At 42.7% G+C, this 17,727-nt stretch overlaps 1 protein-coding gene across 22 annotated transcripts in view; it reads left to right on the top strand.

Moving 5' to 3' along the window:
- Positions 1-17,363, top strand: part of LOC124011172 (protocadherin gamma-C5-like) — a 217,742-nt gene extending 200,379 nt beyond the window's left edge. For 20 of the 22 annotated variants that reach the window (XM_046324274.1, XM_046324271.1, XM_046324270.1 and 17 more), the window contains exons 2-4: positions 6,783-6,841; positions 12,437-12,534; positions 16,343-17,363. In XM_046324274.1, coding sequence (XP_046180230.1) covers positions 6,783-6,841; positions 12,437-12,534; positions 16,343-16,653 — 468 coding nt within the window. In that variant the 3' untranslated portion in view covers positions 16,654-17,363. The remainder of the gene's footprint in view (positions 1-6,782; positions 6,842-12,436; positions 12,535-16,342) is intronic. The other 2 variants (XM_046324254.1, XM_046324256.1) reach the window with 1 other exon arrangement.
- Positions 17,364-17,727: the final 364 nt, after the last annotated feature.

The raw sequence follows: 17,727 nt of genomic DNA, 5'->3' as shown, positions 1-17,727 counted from the left end.
GTTCTCTACCTACGGCTCTAACTCCTGTGGTAACTGTGTGCTAGGAGCTCTAATTCTGATAAGTCTCTATGGATCAGAACAGGAGAACTCTAATCCCTATCTGGCCTCAGAGCCGGCAGAACTTCTCACTGAGGGAGTCTAGTGGATTTGATCCTCTCTGGTCACTTTCTTGGTTCTGCCTTTAACTGACTCTGGATCAGCTTTCTGGAGCACCGGTCCCTATTTGAACTATGGCGTGTTGGGTCTTAGGGGCAGAAAGTCAGTACACATTTATTACGTTACATACAACCTGAAAGAGATGAACGTGAGCTGTTGTGCTCTTGCTAACGTCACTTGACCCTTTAAATGTGTGAACTCACCTCAGGACAGTAACACTACATAGTGTCCCTGTATGGAACGCCAGCCCAGAATCTATTTGCCCGTATATTCTACATGCCTGTGGCGAGACCTGGGAATGACCTCTGGGAATGGTTTTGTCGGCAGTGAGCGTCACACTGCTGGAATGTCGGGCCCCTCGTTCATTTTCAGATGAGGAAACACGTTCTCTCTTTTCTCCCTTACTGCCATGACAACTGCCGCCAGAACCAGCGGAGAGAGAAATGGGGAAATATCCATCTGTGCGTCTGTCTCTCTCCGTTTGAAACAAAATACCCACTACATGAGTGGAGAAGATTAGATTACACACCTTTCTTCCCTCCCTGTCATGATAGTCTTATTTAGAAGCATATTCATAGTTCAGAGACCAGGGTATTCCTGTTTGGTTTAATTGACAGTCTCTTATCAATATAAGTATACATTTAAAGGATCCTTGACAGGATAGAATTTGCATACAGATGCTAGCGATGTGTATCATTGTGTTACGAGACCCTTGGGTAGACTGATATTTAATCAGTGGGGCATTTTGGGGCAGCTTGTAAATTCTGTGTTTGTGGGGAAGGTGTTATTGAAATTGGATAGTGTGTTGCTCTACCCCTGTCTCTACCTCCCTCCTTCTATCCCTCCATCCCTCCCCCTCTCTCTTCCTTCTGTCTCTGTGTTTCAGTGTGGTAGAACAGTTGTGTTGATAATTCTGTGGCAGCAGTGCTGGCTTCTCTCTGGGGAGCCTTTCTCTTCTCTCCTGTTTTCTCCCCCTGTGTTGATTAGGAGACAGAGCCTGGAACAGAGCCAAGGGTCTATTTACTGCCTCAATGCCCAACATGCGTGAGAGAGATGGAAAATAGGGAGAGAGAGAGAGAAAATATGTAGCGAGAGAAAGAGGGAAAATAGGTAGAGAGAGAGAGAGGGAAAATAGGTAGAGAGAAATATGTAGAGAGAAAGAGGGAAAATAGGTAGAGAGAGAGAGAGGGAAAATAGGTAGAGAGAGAGAGAGGGAAAATATGTAGAGAGAGAAATATGTCGAGAGAAAGAGGGGAAATAGGTAGAGAGAGAGAGAGGGAACATAGGTAGAGAGAGAGAGAGGGAAAATAGGTAGAGAGAGAGAGAGGGAACATAGGTAGAGAGAGAAAGAGAGGGAAAATAGGTAGAGAGAGAGAGAGGGAAAATAGGTAGAGAGAGGGAAATAGGTAGAGAGAGAAAGAGGGAAATAGGTAGAGAGAGAAAGAGGGAAAATAGGTAGAGAGAAAGAGGGAAAATAGGTAGAGAGAGAAAGAGAGAAAGGGAAAATAGGTAGAGAGAGAAAGAGGGAAATCGGTAGAGAGAGAAAGAGGGAAAATATGTAGAGAGAGAAAGAGGGAAAATATGTAGAGAGAGAAAGAGAGAAAGAGGGAAAATATGTAGAGAGAGAAAGAGGGAAAATATGTAGAGAGAGAAAGAGGGAAAATATGTAGAGAGAGAAAGAGGGAAAATAGGTAGAGAGAGAAAGAGGGAAAATATGTAGAGAGAGAAAGAGGGAAAATATGTAGAGAGAGAAAGAGGGAAAATAGGTAGAGAGAGAAAGAGGGAAAATAGGTAGAGAGAGAGAGGGAAAATATGTAGAGAGAGAAAGAGGGAAAATAGGTAGAGAGAGAAAGAGGGAAAATAGGTAGAGAGAGAAAGAGGGAAAATAGGTAGAGAGAGAAAGAGGGAAAATAGGTAGAGAGAGAGAGGGAAAATAGGTAGAGAGAGAGAGGGAAAATAGGTAGAGAGAAATATGTAGAGAGAGAAATATGTAGAGAGAGAAAGAGGGAAAATATGTAGAGAGAGAAAGAGGGAAAATAGGTAGAGAGAGAAAGAGGGAAAATAGGTAGAGAGAGAAAGAGGTAAAATAGGTAGAGAGAGAAAGAAAATATGTAGAGAGAGAAAGAGGAAAATATGTAGAGAGAGAAAGAGGAAAATATGTAGTAGAGAAAGAGGGAAAATATGTAGAGAGAGAAAGAGGGAAAATATGTAGAGAGAGAAAGAGGGAAAATAGGTAGAGAGAAAGAGGGAAAATATGTAGAGAGAAAGAGGTAAAATAGGTAGAGAGGGAAAATATGTAGAGAGAGAAAGAGGGAAAATATGTAGAGAGAGAAAGAGGGAAAATATGTAGAGAGAGAAAGAGGGAAAATATGTAGAGAGAGAAAGAGGGAAAATATGTAGAGAGAGAAAGAGGGAAAATATGTAGAGAGAGAAAGAGGTAAAACAGGTAGAGAGAGAGAAAATATGTAGAGAGAGAAAGAGAGAAAATATGTAGAGAGAGAAAGAGGGAAAATATGTAGAGAGAAAGAGGTAAAATAGGTAGAGAGAGAAAATATGTAGAGAGAGAAAGAGGTAAAATAGGTAGAGAGAGAAAGAGGGAAAATATGTAGAGAGAGAAAGAGGTAAAACAGGTAGAGAGAGAAAATATGTAGAGAGAGAAAGAGGGAAAATAGGTAGAGAGAGAAAGAGGTAAAATAGGTAGAGAGAGAAAATATGTAGAGAGAGAAAGAGGGAAAATATGTAGAGAGAGAGAGGGAAAATATGTAGAGAGAGAAAGAGGTAAAACAGGTAGAGAGAGAAAGAGGTAAAACAGGTAGAGAGAGAAAATATGTAGAGAGAGAAAGAGGGAAAATATGTAGAGAGAGAAAGAGGGAAAATATGTAGAGAAAGAGGTAAAATAGGTAGAGAGAGAAAGAGGTAAAATAGGTAGAGAGAGAAAGAGGTAAAATAGGTAGAGAGAGAAAGAGGTAAAATAGGTAGAGAGAGAGAAAATATGTAGAGAGAGAAAGAGGGAAAATAGGTAGAGAGAAAATATGTAGAGAGAGAAAGAGGGGAAATAGGTAGAGAAAGAGGGAAAATAGGTAGAGAGAAAATATGTAGAGAGAGAAAGAGGGAAAATATGTAGAGAGAGAAAGATGGAAAATAGGTAGAGAGAGAAAGAGGGAAAATAGGTAGAGAGAGAAAGAGGTAAAATAGGTAGAGAGAGAGAAAATATGTAGAGAGAGAAAGAGGGAAAATAGGTAGAGAGAAAATATGTAGAGAGAGAAAGAGGGGAAATAGGTAGAGAAAGAGGGAAAATAGGTAGAGAAAGAGGGAAAATAGGTAGAGAGAAAGAGGGAAAATAGGTAGAGAGAGAGAGAGGGAAAATAGGTAGAGAGAAAGAGGGAAAATAGGTAGAGAGAGAGAGGGAAAATAGGTAGAGAGAGAGAGAGGGAAAATAGGTAGAGAGAGAAAGAGGGAAAATAGGTAGAGAGAGAAAGAGGGGAAATAGGTAGAGAAAGAGGGAAAATAGGTAGAGAGAGAAAGAGGGAAAATAGGTAGAGAGAGAGAGAGAGGGAAAATAGGTAGAGAGAAAGAGGGAAAATAGGTAGAGAGAGAAAGAGGGAAAATAGGTAGAGAGAGAAAGAGGGAAAATAGGTAGAGAGAAAGAGAGGGAAAATAGGTAGAGAGAAAGAGGAAAATAGGTAGAGAAAGAGGGAAAATAGGTAGAGAGAAAGAGGGAAAATAGGTAGAGAGAGAGAGGGAAAATAGGTAGAGAGAGAGAGGGAAAATAGGTAGAGAGAGAGAGGGAAAATAGGTAGAGAGAGAGAGGGAAAATAGGTAGAGAGAGAGAGGGAAAATAGGTAGAGAGAGAAAGAGGGGAAATAGGGAAAGAGAGATGGAAAATAGGTAGAGAGAAATATGTAGAGAGAGAGAGGGAAAATAGGGAGAGAGAGAAAGAGGGGAAATAGGGAGAGAGAGAAAGAGGGGAAATAGGGAGAGAGAGAGAAAAAAGGTGGGAATCAGCCACAACACGTTAACTTGTCTATATACTGGCTATATAGATTCCTTGTCACTGTGAATCAGCCAGCAGCAGTTAACTTGTCTATATACTGGCTATATAGAGTCCTTATCACTGTGAATCAGCCAGCACCAGTTAACTTGTCTATATACTGGCTATATAGAGTCCTTATAATATAATAATAATATATGCCATTTAGCAGACGCTTTTATCCAAAGCGACTTACAGTCATGTGTGCATACATTCTATGTATGGGTGGTCCCGGGGATCGAAACCCACTACCCTGGCGTTACAAGCGCCATGCTCTACCAACTGAGCTACAGAAGGACCTTATCACTGTGAATCAGCCAGCACCAGTTAACTTGTCTCTATACTGGCTATATAGAGTCCTTATCACTGTGAATCAGCCAGCACCAGTTAACTTGTCTCTATACTGGCTATATAGAGTCCTTATCACTGTGAATCAGCCAGCACCAGTTAACTTGTCTCTATACTGGCTATATAGAGTCCTTATCACTGTGAATCAGCCAGCACCAGTTAACTTGTCTCTATACTGGCTATATAGAGTCCTTATCACTGTGAATCAGCCACAACCAGTTAACTTGTCTCTATACTGGCTATATAGAGTCCTTATCACTGTGAATCAGCCACAACCAGTTAACTTGTCTCTATACTGGCTATATAGAGTCCTTATCACTGTGAATCAGCCACAACCAGTTAACTTGTCTATATACTGGCTATATAGAGTCCTTATCACTGTGAATCAGCCACAACCAGTTAACTTGTCTCTATACTGGCTATATAGAGTCCTTATCACTGTGAATCAGCCACAACCAGTTAACTTGTCTCTATACTGGCTATATAGAGTCCTTATCACTGTGAATCAGCCACAACCAGTTAACTTGTCTCTATACTGGCTATATAGAGTCCTTATCACTGTGAATCAGCCACAACCAGTTAACTTGTCTCTATACTGGCTATATAGAGTCCTTATCACTGTGAATCAGCCACAACCAGTTAACTTGTCTCTATACTGGCTATATAGAGTCCTTATCACTGTGAATGAGCCACAACCAGTTAACTTGTCTCTATACTGGCTATATAGAGTCCTTATCACTGTGAATGAGCCACAACCAGTTAACTTGTCTCTATACTGGCTATATAGAGTCCTTATCACTGTGAATCAGCCACAACCAGTTAACTTGTCTCTATACTGGCTATATAGAGTCCTTATCACTGTGAATCAGCCACAACCAGTTAACTTGTCTCTATACTGGCTATATAGAGTCCTTATCACTGTGAATCAGCCACAACCAGTTAACTTGTCTCTATACTGGCTATATAGAGTCCTTATCACTGTGAATGAGCCACAACCAGTTAACTTGTCTCTATACTGGCTATATAGAGTCCTTATCACTGTGAATGAGCCACAACCAGTTAACTTGTCTCTATACTGGCTATATAGAGTCCTTATCACTGTGAATCAGCCACAACCAGTTAACTTGTCTCTATACTGGCTATATAGAGTCCTTATCACTGTGAATCAGCCACAACCAGTTAACTTGTCTCTATACTGGCTATATAGAGTCCTTATCACTGTGAATGAGCCACAACCAGTTAACTTGTCTCTATACTGGCTATATAGAGTCCTTATCACTGTGAATCAGCCACAACCAGTTAACTTGTCTCTATACTGCCTATATAGAGTCCTTATCACTGTGAATGAGCCACAACCAGTTAACTTGTCTCTATACTGGCTATATAGAGTCCTTATCACTGTGAATCAGCCAAAACACGTGTTAGATGTTGTCACCTATTGTGAATACATTTGAGGGAATATCTCATCAATCTTGTGTTGTCTGAACTAAGACTTTCATCTTGTTGAAGCTAGTAGAGACTTGGTAAAGCTTGAAGCTCTGTATTAAAGGTATAAACCAGTAATGCAACAAGGATGACACATATCCTGTCCATATCCCGTGAAATCCTTTTAGTTCCTGAATTGATTTTGTTTTGTGACTGTAATTGGGAGCGGTGTCCCTGTCTCTGTGTGTGTGTCTCAGTACACTTCACTGACATTTTCTGCTCCATGGATTTCAGAACAAAATGGCCTCCCATGTAGGCTGGAAGATGCATGCCCTTTATTCAACCCCCTGACTACAGACAAAACGAGTACACACACATACACACACGCCCGAATGGCCTGAGACCCAAACAGTAATGCATAAGACAGACAGACAGACAGACAGACAGACAGACAGACAGACAGACAGACAGACAGACAGACAGACAGACAGACAGACAGACAGACAGACAGACAGACAGACAGACAGACAGACAGACAGACAGACAGACAGACAGACAGACAGACAGACAGACAGACAGACAGACAGACAGACAGACAGACAGACAGACAGACAGACAGACAGACAGACAGACAGACAGACAGACAGACAGACAGACAGACAGACAGACAGACAGACAGACAGACAGACAGACAGACAGACAGACAGACAGACAGACAGACAGACAGACAGACAGACAGACAGACAGACAGACGGGCACACAGTCCCATGGTCCCGTTGTTGGTATGTAGAAATAGAGATTTGATTTTGTGTTTTCTTCACAGCAAAAGCCTCCTAACGCCGACTGGCGCTTCACCCAAGGCCAGAGACCTGGACCCAGTGGGTGAGTACATAGATTCTCTCTCTCTCTCACACACACACACACAGACATTATGTATTCATGACGAGTAACTGGGCTTTGGTGTTGCTCAGAGGCTTTCAGAGGGAAGGAGGGCAACAGAGGAGTGAGCAGAGCAAGAGAGTGAGGCCTGGAGATGGGGAGACAGGGAGATAAAGTGATGGATAGCGAGAGAGATGGAGAGATGGGTGAAGGGAGTGAGGAGAGGAAGCAGTAGGAACATACAGTTGTCAGTGGTGATGACATCAGATACTGAGGCACAGAGACTTTGAAGATAATGGAGAGATTCCATCTGAGCTCTGATTCCTCTGAGTGAACAGTCAGATTCTTCTCCCTTTCCCGAGTGTCTCTCCTGCCTGTCTCGAGGCTGTTCTCTCCCTCGCATACAAAATGGCTTCCATTCCTCTCCCTCCTTCCCTCTGCTCAGAGCCTGTGTGCCATCACTCAGTACTGCTCATGAGAGGAGGGGACCAGAGTGAGGGGGAGGGGACCAGAGTGAGGGGGAGGGGACCAGAGTGAGGGGGAGGGGACCAGAGTGAGGGGGGAGGGGACCAGAGTGACAGGGAGGGGACCAGAGTGACAGGGAGGGGAGAACAAAAGCGCACAGATTTCTAACCTCCACATTGTGTCTCATTGATCGCTGTGTTTCCATCTGGGTGATTGCATTTGATTGACCACTTGTGATTTACTGCTTGACATCAATGATTGGCTGTTTCATAGCGGTAGCTGGGGAATTGCATCTACCGACACCAATCAGTGTGTGTGTAACTGTGTGTGAGTAACTGTGTGTGACTGTGTGCCCCTTCATTGCTTATTCAGCCAGCATTGTGTTCCAAATTGCTGCAGCAGGTTCCACAACAGAACATTACACAATACATTCCATGCGTCCTCATCTGAAATCAACCATCTGGGAGAGGAAACTCTCTCTTCTCCAAGCCTGCTTTTCTTGCACACACACAAACCCACGCACGTACACCCACCCACCCACCCACCCACCCACACACACACACACACACACACACACACGCACACACACACACACGCACGTACACACATGCTCACACACACACAGAAACCCACGCACGTACACACACACACACACACAAACCCACGCACGTACAAACACACACACAAACCCACACACACACACACACACACACACACAAACCCAAACCACACACACACACACACACACACACAACACACACACACAACACCACACACACACACACACACACACACACACACACACACACACACACACAGAAACCCACGCATGTACAAACACACACAGAAACCCACGCATGTACAAACACACACACAAACCCACGCACCTACACACACAGAGACCCACGCACGTACACACACACACACGCACGTACACACACAGACCCACACACGCACGTACACACACACACACAGACATACAAACCCACAGACCCACACACACACACACACACACACACACACACACACACACACACACACACACACACACACACACACACACACACACACACACACACACACACACACACACACACACACACACACACACACACACACACACACACACAACCCCACCCACGCACGCACACACACACACAACCCCACGCATGCACGTACACACACACAACCGCACACAAACGCAACACACGCACGTACAGACACTCAACACAAATGCACTCACGGACACACACACACATAAGGCAGCTTTATCAGGGAACAAAGACACAACAGCTGTCCATGCTGGATGCCACTGTGGTTGTGGATACATTGGAAGTGGTCCATTTGGAAAACTTGGCTTCTCTTTGAAATGTTAGATGGATGTCACAGGCGCTACATTTTCCACACGAGAGTAGAGCGCCGCTGAGTTGATATTGCCTGATCTTCCCCTAGCCTGTAGATCCTGAGGAAATAGAAGTCACAACACTTCTCTTGTGTTTCCAGTCCCTGCAACTACCATGGTGATCACATAAGATGGCCGCAGAAGCGAAGCATAAGGTATCAACATGTGTATAGTATACAGTGTGGTCACTTTATCCCCTTAACAACTGTTCTGGATCAATTTTGTTGAGTCATTGGTAAATGGGTAATGTTGGAGCTGAGGTAAGGGAAACTGATCCGACACCAGTTGTTAAGAGCAGAGAGTAGCCACAGCTTGGTAGGTAGAGCTCTGCAGTGTTGTGTGTAGGTATCCCTGATCCTTTTGCTAAGGCGCAGATTCACTAGCCTGTGCCGAGCTGGGCTGTTGGATCCCTCTGCGATAGTGAGACTTTGATGGGCATCTCTGATTGGTTCCCTCGTGTGTAGTGGGATGCTTCGAGTTTCTTCAATGTCTGTATTTTGTGGAGTTTTACTTCGCATGGTGTGGTGGTGTAATCAAAGCCTGTTGTCTCAAATCTCTGAAGAATAGTTGTCCTTGTTTTTAGTTTGGTGTAAAATATGTTTTATCCCAAATAGAGATTCCTTTGATGTGTTGAGTTTGCTGCTTTTCCCAGACACACTGACACTCTATGGGGGTTCTTCTCATGCGCTTTCCTGGTGGCCAGAAAAGAGGGTTTGAAACGACTGTGTGGTGATGGATGGAACCCAGCTGGCTGAGAAGGGGGTTGAACAGGACCTCGTAGAGAAGGACAGGAATAACGCCTACTTCTCTGTAGAAGGATTGGACAGGAGAAACCCATAGTTGAAGTGGACAGTAGAGTCGAGGAAGCAGTTTGAAAGCCTCTTCATAGATAAGAGGGTTATTTCATGCATGGTTACAGTAGCAGCTCTTACTGACCAGTGAGAATGATCCCTCTGAGCATGAATAGTAATCGTCTTAGCCACAGGAAGAGATAGTCCTGACCGCAGGGAGTGATAGTCCTGACCGCAGGGAGTGATAGAGCAAGGAGAGGCTAATTAGCGACAAACAAGGCCTCCTCATCTCTCCATTCCACCAAAGGAAACTAATCAAAATGGCCTCCCAGCTGCCTCCACTGACCCCACATTAACCTTGTCTGGTTCTCATTTGAGATGCTGGCAGTGGTCAAACATGTAAGACTGTCTCACACTTTGGCACATCAGTCATTTTTTGGCAGAAAATTAAATGTGGGTAAAAAATTTGGCAGAACATTTTGGCCCCACCTGTTTTAACAAAAACATGCTCAATCTCTATCCTCACATGGTTTGATGCCATTCCATTGGCTCCGTTCAAGCCATTATTATGAGCCGTCCTCTCCCTCAGCAGCCTCCAGTGCTCTCTACTGTAACGGTTTTATTGGCATGGGAAACATATGTTATGGGAAACGTATGTTAACATTCCCAAAGCAAGTGAAGTAGATAATAAACCACCCCCCCCCGCTCCATGTACTTTAGTCCAATGGGTTTTTAATTGGCATTCAGTTATTCTTTTAAACTGCAGTCCATAACACGCATTCATCTTGTTTTTACTGCTGCTCGTATAAGTCAGGAAGCTGGACCGGAGACCTTTTTAACCCCTCGCGTGCCATTCTCTTTCCTCCCTGGGGCTTCAAACAGGGGCACAGCCTTTACCTACAACTAGTGGTGTCATTAGTTACATTACATATTACATTTACTTGTTACATTTGTGCGTCGCCCTATGGAGTCCCACACAAAATTATAAAAAAAGCTATATTACTTTACGCTAGTTTCATGAACATTTAAAAAAAATCTCATTGTTTGTTTGACTGTCGGAGGGAGCAAGGCGAACCGCGCACACTCTACCAAAGTCAGACTACTTTCTAACTCAGGTTTAATCACTAGTTCCTCCTTTCATCTGGGACTCTGCTTCCCTGTGCTAGTCTACAAGTTCTGCACTATCTATGGGCTGCTTAATTAGCCATACATACTGTAAGCCAAACATCTGTACAGATTTCCTATCGTTTCATTCAAAATCTTTTTCCCGAGACGTCAATTCTGGTTATGGACTGCATGTACACGGACCTATAGAGATGTATAGAGGGCACACTTGCCACTAGACGGGAAAGCCCTCTATGTTTTACTTTCTTTGTCATGTTTTGTGTTTCTTGTGGACCCCAGGAAGAGTAGCTGCTACTTCTGCAAAAGCTAATGGGGATCCAAATAAACTAAAAAATATCACAGAAGTGATCAATGGCAAAGGTCAGAGGAGTGCCCTCTATACATTTCTATGGAAAGCAGCTGTCATGGCTTTTCTCCAAATATCATTTCTTTGCTTGCTAGTGCTGAGCGATTAGTGCTTTTTAAGGTCGGTACAATTTTTATTATTTAAAAAACAAACATGAAATGCACTATGCATTATGGGGGTTGAATTCTGTAACAACACAGACTGAAACATTTAATAAAAGTCCCATGATAGTAGTGACTGCCCATTACTACTTATCACTTATTCACCATCATTTATTCACATTACGTTACTTTAATCAAATACTTCAGTTGTTGTGTATATTACATTAGTTTTATTCAATGACTTTATTACTTATATTAATTATTATTTATATTATTTATTTCAAAGTATATGAGGCATATTTCTATGACTGCTGAACACCAACTATCAATCACTTAGATCATGTATTTTTAGGTAGATACTTTGCGAAGCAACTGCTCTCTATCCCTCTCCATGTCTGCCCCACACAGTAGTAGGCGCGCAATGGATTATGGTCATGTAGTTAATTACCACGTTTTCTGTGCTAAACTATGCAGAATATTGGCCTGTTGGAAACTAAAACTTCCAACTACATTGCCCAGTTCGGACTTGATCTGATTTATCTCTAAAGAAACTGTGCATTTAGTTCACAGAAAAAAATTATACGAACAAAATGGAATTTAAAAAATAATTTAATTGACGTCGGTGCGTGCACACACGTGCGTGTGTGCACGTGCGTGTGTGTGTGTGTAAGAAGGTGAGCGTTCTAGAGAGCAGGTCTACTCCTTCCTTTGTTCCTCTACATGCTGATTACAGACTAAAAAAACCACCCTTTGAAGATCAACATTGCCCATATGGAAATGTTCAACGTGTGTGTGTGTCTCTGTGTGTGTCTCTGTGTGTGTCTCTGTGTGTGTCTCTGCGTGTGTCTCTACGTGTCTCTCTACGTGTGTCTCTGTGTGTGTCTCTGCGTGTGTCTCTGCGTGTGTCTCTGCGTGTGTCTCTACGTGTGTCTCTGTGTGTGTCTCTACGTGTCTCTCTACGTGTGTCTCTACGTGTGTCTCTACGTGTGTCTCTACGTGTGTCTCTACGTGTGTCTCTACGTGTGTCTGTGTGTTTAGCCAGCTGTTCCTTTTTAATGTGGTGCCATTAAGGTTTCATCCGATTTACTACATGGTGCTGTGCTAGTGGACATGCTGGAGAGAGTGAGGATGTACTGAAGTGTGTGCTCATGCGTGCACATGACTGTGTGTGTGTTTGTACATCATCTTCGGATGTACACGCAGGCTGTGTCTACTCATGATCAGACGCTGTGACTTAACATTATAAACCACCAAACGTCACACCAGGGACCAGCAACACAACAAAACACTCTCAAAAGACTAGAGTTCCAAAATGGCTGCCAGTTGTTGACGTATGTGTCCTCTCTCTCTCTCTCTCTGTCCCTGCAGGGCTGGAGGCCCCCCTGAAATGGCCATGGGAACCGGACCCTGGCCCAACCCCCCCACCGAGGCCGAGCAGCTCCAAGCCCTGATGGCCGCCGCCAACGGTGAGTCCAACACTTCTCCATTCATCTCTCTATCCCATCTCTCCATCCTTTATTCCCATCCTCTACCACTCTCTATCCCTCTCTTTCCATCACCACATCCCCATCTTCATTTGTTTTTATCCCCCTTCTCTCCCTCAATGTGGTGGGGTACAAGGGAAGGGAGGGAGGGGTCATGGTTTGTTCCTGTTATGTTAGAGGGCATGAAGCCAGACTCATTGATAAAGATGTCCATGACCCATTGTACAGAGAGACAGACAGACAAACTTCAATAAGAAGTCTTAGCACATAGACTTCTGTCATTGTTTCATTGTTATTTCTACCATTGACACATCAATCCTCCCACGCACACACATATACCCCTCCCTCCAAGACACTGCTCACACACCCCGGATGTGATCTACCAGACGAGTCATATTAACAACAAGAAACAGAGGCTACTGGATGAGTCATATTAACAACAAGAAACAGAAGTACCAGACGAGTCATATTAACAACAAGAAACAGAAGTACCAGACGAGTCATATTAACAACAAGAAACAGAGGTGAGTCATATTAACAACAAGAAACAGAAGTACCAGATGAGTCATATTAACAACAAGAAACAGAAGTACACAGCATATTACAAGAAACAGAAGTCCCAGACGAGTCATATTAACAACAAGAAACAGAGGTCCCAGACGAGTCATATTAACAACAAGAAACAGAAGTACCAGACGAGTCATATTAACAACAAGAAACACAGCTACCAGATGAGTCATATTAACAACAAGAAACAGAAGTACCAGACGAGTCATATTAACAACAAGAAACACAGCTACCAGATGAGTCATATTAACAACAAGAAACACAGCTACCAGATGAGTCATATTAACAACAAGAAACAGAAGTACCAGACGAGTCATATTAACAACAAGAAAGAGGCTACCAGACGAGTCATATTAACAACAAGAAACAGAGGCTACCAGACGAGTCATATTAACAACAAGAAACACAGCTACCAGATGAGTCATATTAACAACAAGAAACAGAAGTACCAGACGAGTCATATTAACAACAAGAAACAGAAGTACCAGACGAGTCATATTAACAACAAGAAACACAGCTACCAGATGAGTCATATTAACAACAAGAAACAGAGGCTACCAGACGAGTCATATTAACAACAAGAAACAGAGGCTACCAGACGAGTCATATTAACAACAAGAAACACAGCTACCAGATGAGTCATATTAACAACAAGAAACAGAAGTTCCAGACGAGTCATATTAACAACAAGAAACAGAAGCTACCAGACGAGTCATATTAACAACAAGAAACAAACAGAAGTACCAGACGAGTCATATTAACAACAAGAAACAGAAGTACCAGACGAGTCATATTAACAACAAGAAACAGAGGTACCAGACGAGTCATATTAACAACAAGAAACAGAAGTTCCAGCGAGTCATATTAACAACAAGAAACAGAAGTCATATTAACAACAAGAAACAGAGTCATATTAACAACAAGAAACAGATAGTTCCAGCTAACCAAGAAACACAGCTACCAGGAGTCATATTAACAACAAGAAACAGAAGTACCAGACGAGTCATATTAACAACAAGAAACACAGCTACCAGACGAGTCATATTAACAACAAGAAACAGAAGTTAACAACAAGAAACAGAAGTCATATTAACAACAAGAAACAGAAGTACAAGAAACAGACGAGTCATATTAACAACAAGAAACAGAAGTACCAGACGAGTCATATTAACAACAAGAAACAGAAGTACCAGACGAGTCATATTAACAACAAGAAACACAGCTACCAGACGAGTCATATTAACAACAAGAAACAGAAGTTCCAGACGAGTCATATTAACAACAAGAAACAGAAGTACCAGACGAGTCATATTAACAACAAGAAACAGAAGTACCAGACGAGTCATATTAACAACAAGAAACAGAAGTACCAGACGAGTCATATTAACAACAAGAAACAGAAGCTACCAGACGAGTCATATTAACAACAAGAAACAGAAGTTCCAGACGAGTCATATTAACAACAAGAAACAGAAGTACCAGACGAGTCATATTAACAACAAGAAACAGAAGTACCAGACGAGTCATATTAACAACAAGAAACACAGCTACCAGACGAGTCATATTAACAACAAGAAACAGAAGTTCCAGACGAGTCATATTAACAACAAGAAACAGAACAAGTCATATTAAACAGAAGTACCAGACGAGTCATATTAACAACAAGAAACAGAAGTTCCAGACGAGTCATATTAACAACAAGAAACAGAAGTACCAGACGAGTCATATTAACAACAAGAAACAGAAGTACGAGTCATATTAACAACAAGAAACAGACGAGTCATATTAACAACAAGAAACAGAAACCAGATGAGTCATATTAACAACAAGAAACAGAAGTACCAGTCATATTAACAACAAGAAACAGAAGTACCAGACGAGTCATATTAACAACAAGAAACAGAAGTTCCAGGCGAGTCATATTAACAACAAGAAACAGAAGTTCCAGACGAGTCATATTAACAACAAGAAACACAGTCATACTACCAGATGAGTCATATTAACAACAAGAAACAGAAGTTCCAGACGAGTCATATTAACAACAAGAAACAGAAGTACCAGACGAGTCATATTAACAACAAGAAACAGAAGTACCAGACGAGTCATATTAACAACAAGAAACAGAGGCTACCAGACGAGTCATATTAACAACAAGAAACAGAGGTCCCAGACGAGTCATATTAACAACAAGAAACAGAGGCTACCAGACGAGTCATATTAACAACTAGAAACAGAGGCTACCAGACGAGTCATGTTAACAACTAGAAACGGAGGGTTTAGAATGTTATCAAAGGCAGATGGTGCTTCAGGTAGTGCATTAATAATCCGTTAGCAGATAGCCCAGTCAGTTAGCAGATAGCCCAGTCAGTTAGCAGATAGCCCAGTCAGTTAGCAGATAGCCCAGTCAGTTAGCAGATAGCCCAGTCAGTTAGCAGATAGCACAGTCAGTTAGCAGATAGCCCAGTCAGTTAGCAGATAGCCCAGTCAGTTAGCAGATAGCCCAGTCAGTTAGCAGATAGCACAGTCAGTTAGCAGATAGCCCAGTCAGTTAGCAGATAGCACAGTCAGTTAGCAGATAGCCCAGTCAGTTAGGAGATAGCACAGTCAGTTAGCAGATAGCACAGTCAGTTAGCAGATAGCCCAGTCAGTTAGCAGATAGCACAGTCAGTTAGCAGATAGCACAGTCAGTTAGCAGATAGCCCAGTCAGTTAGGGTAGCAGAAACAGCCATGTCAAATCAGCTATTGTCCCAGCTTCTTTTATCCGTAGTCTAATTCTACTAGCTTGTGTGGTTGCGTTTGTGTGTGTGAGCGTGCGTGCGTGTAGTGGATGCAGAGAGCAGGGAATGGGGTCGGGATGTGTGTGTGTCCCTGTAGCTCTAGGCAGGGAGAGAATTATTAGCTAGAAGCTAGGTCACTCACACACATACATACATTCAGAAATGAACACGCACACATGCACACCATGAATTCACAAGTTTCTCCACCTTGACAAAAGGTCTCTGCCTTAATTATTTTAGTCTCTCTCGATTCACTTCAGTCCAATTAGCTTTGCATAAACACACACGTTTACCAAGCAACATATAGAAGTGATCATTGAAATCCTAACAAATGGAAACAATCAATGTATTATACAAGTCATCTATGCCGTGTCAGAACATCTTGTTAATATGTTCTATGTCCTCTCTGCTCTCCTCCTCCCCGCTCTGCCCCTCTTCTCCCCAGAAGTGAGCGAAGCGACCGCCACCCTGGGACCAGGCACCATGGGTCTAAGCACCCGTTACAGTCCCCAGTTCACCCTGCAGCACGTGCCCGACTACCGTCAGAACGTCTACATCCCTGGCAGCACGGCCACCCTGACCTCCAACCCCCAGCAGCAGCAGCAGCAACAGCAGATGCTGATGCAGCAGCAGATGGCAGCCCAACAACAGGCCCTGCAGGCCCAGCCCTCCGAGGCCTCGGCTCAGCCTGAACCCCCCAAGGCTGCCCAGACCCCCGCCTCCAAGAAGAAGTCCACCAAGAAGGAGAAGAAGTAGGATGAATGGATAGATATGGAGTATACGATGAGAAGAGAACAACCCGATGAGAATGACATTTAACCACAGGAGGCTGCTGAGGGGAGGAATGCTCGTAAAGGCCGGAACAGAGCGAATGGAATGGCATCAAAGACATGGAAACCATGTGTTTGATACCATTCCTCTCCAGCCATTACCACAAGCCTGTCCTCCCCAATTAAAGTGCCACCAACCTCCTGTGAATTCAACCCTCGCTCACCCCCACTTTTCCACACAATGCGTTTACTCTAAGCATGTTTGGAATTGTATTGGTCACGCTCATATGATAACACAAAATATGGAGATGGTTTGGGAATGTTTGATTTTGGGCTCTTGAATCTGGAAAGGGTTGAAGGTTTGCAAACCGCGTGGACATTTTATTTTTGTTTTCTTTCTGAAGGCTAGATAGAAACGGTTGTTTTTGTTTTCTTTCTGAAGGCTAGATAGAAACGGTTGTTTTTGTTTTCTTTCTGAAGGCTAGATAGAAACGGTTGTTTTTGTTTTCTTTCTGAAGGCTAGATAGAAACGGTTGTTATTATTTTCTTTCTGGAGGCTAGATAGAAATGGTTGTTTTTGTTTTCTTTCTGAAGGCTAGATAGAAATGGTTGTTTTTGTTTTCTTTCTGAAGGCTAGATAGAAATGGTTGTTTTTGTTTTCTTTCTGAAGGCTAGATAGAAATGGTTGTTTTTGTTTTCTTTCTGAAGGCTAGATAGAAATGGTTGTTTTTGTTTTCTTTCTGAAGGCTAGATAGAAATGGTTGTTTTTGTTTTCTTTCTGAAGGCTAGATAGAAATGGTTGTTTTTGTTTTCTTTCTGAAGGCTAGATAGAAATGGTTGTTTTTGTTTTCTTTCTGAAGGCTAGATAGAAATGGTTGTTTTTGTTTTCTTTCTGAAGGCTAGATAGAAATGGTTGTTTTTGTTTTCTTTCTGAAGGCTAGATAGAAATGGTTGTTTTTGTTTTCTTTCTGAAGGCTAGATAGAAACGGTTGTTTTTGTTTTCTTTCTGGAGGCTAGATAGAAACGGTTGTTTTTGTTTTCTTTCTGAAGGCTAGATAGA

Source organism: Oncorhynchus gorbuscha, linkage group LG23, assembly GCF_021184085.1.
Source record: "Oncorhynchus gorbuscha isolate QuinsamMale2020 ecotype Even-year linkage group LG23, OgorEven_v1.0, whole genome shotgun sequence".
In the NCBI taxonomy this organism is placed as follows: domain Eukaryota; kingdom Metazoa; phylum Chordata; class Actinopteri; order Salmoniformes; family Salmonidae; genus Oncorhynchus; species Oncorhynchus gorbuscha.
The sequence above is the reverse complement of the archived record's forward strand: the minus strand, read 5'-3'. Positions and strand labels throughout refer to the sequence as shown.